This window comes from Pteropus alecto, unplaced genomic scaffold (genome assembly GCF_000325575.1).
Source record: "Pteropus alecto unplaced genomic scaffold, ASM32557v1 scaffold270, whole genome shotgun sequence".
NCBI lineage: Eukaryota > Metazoa > Chordata > Mammalia > Chiroptera > Pteropodidae > Pteropus > Pteropus alecto.
In genome coordinates this window covers 5,920,256-5,927,823 of record NW_006430735.1, presented here as the reverse complement: position 1 = coordinate 5,927,823, position 7,568 = coordinate 5,920,256, and the positions used below count along the sequence as shown (strand labels likewise).

General features: G+C 36.6%; 1 protein-coding gene and 1 pseudogene across 1 annotated transcript in view; one reads left to right on the top strand and one right to left on the bottom strand.

Moving 5' to 3' along the window:
* The window catches only part of LOC102887045 (cell surface glycoprotein CD200 receptor 1-like), a 20,402-nt gene extending 17,665 nt beyond the window's left edge, over positions 1-2,737 (top strand). Inside the window, 3 exon segments of the mRNA XM_015595028.1 lie at positions 29-277; positions 1,630-1,753; positions 2,668-2,737. Coding sequence (XP_015450514.1) covers positions 29-277; positions 1,630-1,753; positions 2,668-2,737 — 443 coding nt within the window.
* Positions 2,316-2,434, bottom strand: LOC112485231 (annotated as a pseudogene).
* Positions 2,738-7,568: the final 4,831 nt, after the last annotated feature.

The window sequence follows — 7,568 nt, the reverse complement described above, 5'->3', positions numbered from 1 at the left end:
GAGTTTTCTCTTCCCTACATCTCTGCAGTGGCCCCTGAGGTGACCCTGTTTCAAAGCAAGAATAAAACTGTGGTGTGCAAGGCAATTGCAGGGAAGCCAGCTGCACAGATCTCCTGGACCCCAGAAGGAGATTGTGTCACTGAGCAAGAATATCTGGACAATGGCACAGTGACTGTCCAGAGTACATGCCACTGGGCAGATAGCGATGTGTCTACTGTGTCCTGTTCTGTCTCCCATTGGACTGGCAACAAGAGTCAGTCCATAGAGCTGAGTCAAGGTAAGTGCCTATTTCTTTTAGAGTAGTGAACTCGATGCTCAACTTTTTCTTTCATGGAAGATTATGAATGACCAAATAGAATGTAAAGAAAACTCGAACTCCTAATTTGTAGATATTGTCTAAAACCTACCTGAGAAATACCTTAGTATGTTAGAGAATTTATTCATATTCCTTTATCAAATAGAAAAAATTAATTTAATAATTTCTTTCCTGTAAATTCTCTAAATATAGTGTGGTGGTCATTAAAATATTATTTGATAATTTAGTGATCTATAGGCTTTAACTTTGAGATTAATTATTTCTTATAGTGGTCACCACTTTGTTACCTTGAGTAAGAGATAAGTTTCTTTCCCCCTCCTTTGTCATCGAAAACTAGTTCATCAATTTATTCACCAAATATGTGTTGAATGTTATTTATATGTTTAAAGCTGGTGATACAAAAATGAAAAGACAAGGGCTATATCTTCCTATTATTCCAGGAAGTATAATCTGGTAGGAGCACAGCTTTTGGTGTAACATGGCTTTTCATTTTCTAGCTGTGTGATCTTGAATAATACTTAATTTCTCTGTCTCATGATCTCTTCATCTGTTAAATGAGGATGATGGTACTACCTCATAGAGTTATGTGTTAATTGAATAAAATAATATGTATACTGACCATAGAGCCTAACATAGTTGGTGTTCTATAAATATTAGCTATTATATTTATTATGTTAACAAATATTAGTTATTAATATTAAAAAATGTTAGCACTCATATTTATTATATTAATACATATTAGCTGTTATACTTGTTTTATAATTATTATTAAAAATTATCATATTCTATTAATTATTCCTCATAACATCTTTTACATTTATTCTTTTTTTGCAACAGCTTTATTGAGATCTAATTTATATACCATACAGTCTGCCCATTTCAAGTATATTCACAGAATTGTGCAACCATCACCACAATCGATTTTAGAATATATTCATCGCTCCAAAAAGAAAACTTGTACTCTTTAACTATCACTCCCCAATCTTCCCATCTCCCTCAGCTTTAGGCAACCATTAACCTACTTTCTATTTCTATAGGTTTTCTTATTTTAGACAATTCATGTAGATCATGTAATACATGACCTTTTGTGACTGGGTGTAAAAGACAGACATGGTTCCTGAACTCTGTCATGAAAGAATAATGCATTAGCAACATTCGAATCATAATCTAGAAAGTGTTTCGATTTTGATAATCTGTGAACTTCTAGGAATATTCATTTTTAAAGGCTCTTTTAAACTATTGACTCTAATACATTTATTAGAAGAATTCTTGAAATGACTTTTTCCCCCTGACTGCATTGCCTATGTTTAAAGGTGTCGGAATCCTGAAATTGCCCATGTTGTATCTACTGGTAATTCTCTATGTGAAACTCTCTATTTTCTTGGCTATCCTGGTCATTGGGACGTTCATCTGCTTCCAGAGGATAAATGGTTGCAGGTAGGAGCTAAAGATGGAAAAATATAGATTGATTAGAAAGAAAGCATCATTGTAAGACTTTGAGTTTACAACATCCTGGGAAAAGCTTGATGCATTTTTTGACACATTTGGCTTGTTCCCCCAAATCCTTTCTTGACCTCAAAGCTTTGTTAACGACTGAGAGTCCAGGCACAGGGGCCTGGTAGCACTGGGGGCAAGAGCTTCTGCTTAATTGTAGTTTTTCCCAGGGGAGACCTATTCTATACCACTCTTTGAGAATTCCATGGGAGAGATGAAGTTTAGCTGGGGCTCCTTAAGTGTTTACTTCCCAGTTTCTCTAATTTGGTTAGTATTTATTCCTGCTTAATTATGTATTTTATGTTTTTTTCCTAGAGCATGAAAATAAAAAATCTGGAAGTCAGTTTAGATTTGACGAGTTTTCACAAAAAAATAGCCAATTGAAATCAGCTTTCGAGTTCAACATCCAGTTACTCTTGATATCATTGTGTTTATGAGAACCGATGTGATAGTTTGCAAGGCCTATTTTGTCAGCTTACAAGTCCCTTATTTTTTTTATTTTTTATGCCTACAGCACCTGGTCTTCCTAGGTGCTCTCCCATCCAAGTACTAACCAGTCCCAACCCTGCTTGGCTTCCGAGATCAGACGGGGTTGGGCTTGTTCAGGGTGGCATGGCCATTGCAAGGCCTATTTTGAATCTATCTAAATCTAAATCTAAATCTATATCTATATGTATATCTAATCTATAGTTATATCTAACCTATATCTATAACTATGCCTATATCTGTATCTATCTATGCAAAATTTATATATGCAAAAATGTGTGTATGTGCAAAACATATATATATATGCAAAAGCTTGCTGCTTGCCACCATAAATGCCTAGGGTGACTCATCCACTTTCCTCTTTGCCCTAGTGAGTTTTTATTTGCAAATGACCCTGCTTCTTATCCTAAAGAAGAAGATGACTTAGCCAAAATCAAATAACAATGCTGTGCAGTTTTCTACACCTCTACAGTCATTTGGATGGCATTTTCATCCTAGCTTTTTGTTTCCTCTGCCCACTTGAGATGGTAATGAATGTTACAATGGCAGGAGCCACTATAAACACTGACTTCAAGACAGCCTGTAGCTGACTTCCCATTCCTTTCTTTTTTGCTGGCTATTAGTGAGGCAGATGTATTGCTTGTTTGGACTGATCAATGAATAAATAGCCAGGTGTTATTTCTAGCAGTATGTGCATGTCTGAAAAAATTATAAATTGACCCCAAATAAGGAGATATTAGAGTCATTGGAGATAGAGCTGAATATCACTTAACCTTTTAGAGCTTCGGTGTCTCAAGCTCTTTCTCAATTCTCTTTTGTCTGCACTCCAGGCTGGAATGAATTAGTGGTGGTAAGAGTAACAATGCTTGATGAAATCCTAACATCTTTTAGCGCCACTGCAAACTGGAACCCTATCTTCACTGATACATATGATAAGCCTATAATAAAAAGTGTTATTTTAGTTGAAGGGAAAACTTCTTATGGAAAGTGTCAGGTAATTCGAGCTATTTTATTTTTTAACAAAACTTTAAGGAAGAAAATGAATGCATATTACTTGGAGGATACTACATAAGTAGGATAGTGTAACTATTGGAACAAATAACTGCAAAATCTTGAAATATTTACATAACAAAACTGTAATTCTTGCTCATTTCATAGTCCAGTTCAGGTTGCTGAAGCTAGGGCAGGGGGCAGGAGTGGTTCTACTCTCAGCTAGCCTTTTATCCTATGGTCCCGCCCTTCTCAGTATTTCCCATGCAGCTTGGAAGAGAGAGAGAGAAGAGAAGAGAAGAGAAGAGGAGGAGGAGGAGCGAGGAGAAGAGGCAGGGGACAGAGAGAGAGAGAGAGAGAGGGAGAGAAATTTTATGTGGGAGATTTTTATGAACTAGGCTTGTAGTGGTAATCAATTCTGCTCACATATTATTGATTAATACTTGTCATACATGGCCATATTAACTTCTACATAAGTTGGAAGATGTAGCGTATCTTCCTTGGAAGAAATAGAGTCAGATTTTAAGTAAATTTAGTCACTTTACACCTTGAGTAAAGAATAGGCCAATGTTAAGACTAATATCTACTCCATTTGTAATTGATCATGGGTCAGGAAATAATTAAATTAGTAAATAATGTCACGTATAATTTATATTAGCTCTTTTCTCTCCTTTTTATTGTAATTTCTTTAGGGTTAAAACAGGGCATAGAACAGAAAAAAGTCTAGTACGACAATTCTGTAACAGACTCAAAAATACTGTGGCACAGATTGCTAGTTCAATAGTGCTCATCTTCCTCTTTTCCTTTGTGGTAGATGATTGTATTCATGACTCTAATCTTCACCCCTCCCTTTATCCATATAATTTATCAGTGACTTTAGAGTTCTTTCTACAAAGAGAGTGCATATTTCTCCACCTCACATAATTTACTTTGGCTAATCAAATGGGGCACAAGTGATAGTGTATCAGTTTTGAGCCTAATTCTCAGAGTTCCTGCCTGTTTCTACATGCTACTTGGTGGAAACATGCCTGGGCTAGTGTGTTGAAGATGGGAAACATGTAGAGCAGAGCTAAGTCACCCCAGTCCCACCCCATCTCACTGCTGAGGCCAGCCCAGACAGCCCAATTGTCAGCCATCTCCAAGACATGTGAAGAAGCTTGGTAAGATCAGAAGAGCTGCCTGCCTAACATTTGAGCACTGTGGGCCCAGCTTCTAGGGCTCCTAGACATTTAAGCAGTTGCTGCCATGGAGGTTTTATGGTTGCTTATTACACAGCACTATTATGGCATTAGGTCTCTGATACATTGCTTAATAACATAACTCCAATATTATTTAGTGTGGGGACATACTTAGCTAAAAGACATTTCTCAGTTTCCCTTGCAGCTGAGTATGACCACTGACAAAAGTTTTCTCAAATGAGATGCAAGCATAAATCATGTGTGATATTTTAAAGAAATATCTTTATGAAGAAAGGAGACATCCTCTTGTGTTTTACTGCCTTATCTCCTTGACTGCAACATTGGTGTGATGACTGGAGGTCCAGCAGCCAACTTGGGTGAAGGGGGACATTGAAGATGGAAGCCACCCCCTATCATTAGGGAAAAGAAAGATGGAAGGATCCTGGGCCCTGATGACCATGGAGTTGACCGTACGAAACTTAGAGCACTACATTTAAACTTCTTTTGTGTGAAAGCGAATAAACTATTTTGTTCAGGCCACTGTTATTTTAGGGTTTACTCCATATGCAGCTGAACTTAATCCTAATTGATACAAATATCTAGTTTGCCAATCTCAAGGTTTGCTGTCAGTCTTACAACAGAAGGCTATGCTTTATTTGTATATATTTTCATGGCCAATTTTCATTTTTCCTCTAAAGATAATGAAACACATAACTTTAGAACATAGTAATCATAATTATGAAAGCCATTCTCCAACAGTTCCAGAACTGATTGTTATGTAAACTCAAAGAATGCTGTGGGCTTGTGGTAGGAAAGGGCTTGGGAATCTGGAGTATGCAAAGATTTAATAGTCAGCCAATCCCTAGACACAGAGGACAAGTCTGCATTGTAGAACTGGAAAGACAAAAATACGTTGCAAGCTCTTAGAGAGGATATGAGGAGGAGAAACAGAGGAACTGAAATCTACTGGATTTGATTGTGTTAACACTTTTCCAGTGAAAGGACTCCATCACTCCTGGAAGAGTTTTATCTGAATTCGTGCTCTTTCTCTGTGGCATTCTCATTGCCATGATTTTCTGGGTGATGTTAGAATGGAAAAGTAAAAAGCTACAGCTTCCCCCAACTTCCTACTCCTGCATAAAGATTAAAAATTTGTTTTTTTTCTTTTCTGAACACATATGCATATATACAAATGCACAACAAAATAATTATGGTCTTAAATTGAGGGAAATTGGGAGCAACTTTTAGCAAAACACAGTTGAGAGCCACTAGATGGTGCTTCAACTTACTTCTTTTAACATTTTGAAGCAAGCTAAAATCTATTAGCTTCAGATAGTAATCCAGCTTTTTTTCCCCTCTACTTTTCCATACAACTGCTCCTCTATTTACTAATTCTTTAGATGTACTTAGGTGGTTTTGAAACAATAACAGAAGAATTAAAATTAAGGAGAAAAGAGATATTTTTTTTCAGTTCCAAAACTTGAACTGTATTATCCCTGTTACTTCATTTTAGTAGAAACATTTTGTTTATCAGATGAGATGGGGTGAATATTAATAGACTCATTTCAGGGAAAGGGTAAATGTGAGGTTCTGTTAGCGGTTAAACCAAGGTTGATACGTATTTCTTGAACTGGAGAGTTGAGATCACTGGATCGCTAAAAGACAAATAGCTGCTTGTTAGTATTAATTGCATAAATAGCTATAAATAAAATTATCTGGCCTTCTTTACTTCTTGGGTCCAACTACACAACTCCTCCCCCATTATCTTTTAGAGGCATACATGATATTCTAAAACTGAAGGGAAACTATAGTTAAACGAGGCAAACTTCCTCATTTTATGAAAGAGGAAATTGAGACTCATGGTTAAGTGACTATTTGCGTTACTAAGTAGCCAGCTGGAGTGTGAACTTACTTTGCTTGCTAACGAGAGTATTCACAAAGTGAACTTTACAGTTTGTTTTGCTTAGAGTGAGACTTGGGGTTCAAGAAAGAATTTATGAAGTCTTCATAAGAATCACAAGATGAAAAAGTAAAACAACACATAAACTATTCATTAGATTAATTACTACTTCAAGGAAGAATTAGATATCATTGCTGTTACAAAATTAATTGAGCGTCAACACATACCAAGGACATTACATGCCCATCTTTGGTGTGTGATATCACATCTACACTTTTAGAATACAAATACAATAGAGAGGTTTTAAAAATCTGCTTGTTTAAATCTTACTTTAGTCCTTTCTACAATCTGGAAGCAAGAGAAGAGGCAAAAAGGGAAAACTTGTCTGTTTAGGGAAATACATCGAAAGTTTAGACAGGAAAGGATACCAAAACAAAGGGAACTAAAATGATCAGAAAAAAATAAGTGTTCTGTCTGGGCTCCAAAGACAGGAGTTTTGGGGGCCCTTGAGGAATCAGGTAAAAGAAGAAATACATTAGGCTTTTGCTACAAAGAGAGAGTGGGTTGGTCATAAATTCTCTATGAAGAAATAGCAAAGGAAGAGGGAACTCTGCCATGTTCTGGAAAACACGATTTAAAGAGAGCTATAATTGGCGGGACTGGCGGTAATAAACCAAGGATGACCAAGAATTGGTTTGAGATTCAAAGTTTAGGGTGAGAGATGATAAGAAGCCAGCAGAGGAGGCAAACACTCGACCAGGCATCTTCAAAATGCTGGAGAGGGTAATGAAATCCCCGAAATTACACTGGCCACAGCTTTGGTTATTTTATTTGGACATTAAAGGAAAATATTTTTCTAAAAGGCTGGAACTCTTAGAGACCCTTGGGAATTGCAAGGATGATTAGGCCAAGAAACTCACAGTCTACCTATAGATTTATTACTCGAACTATAAACATTTAAATATACTATGTCCTGGTAGCAGGGAGAAGAACATCATAATCTTTGAAGGTTCTGGCTGGAGTCTAACATTTACCTGCCTACTTCCCAGTGGCTCATAGCTTATAATTTTCTGGACTAGAAGAAAGAAACAAGGAATCAAAGAGAGATACTCAGAAATTCTTAAATTCCTGGAGATTTTTCACCTCTTTTTAGGAACCTGTAAGCTCTCTCCATTATTAAACACCCACAATAAGCCAGAAAGAT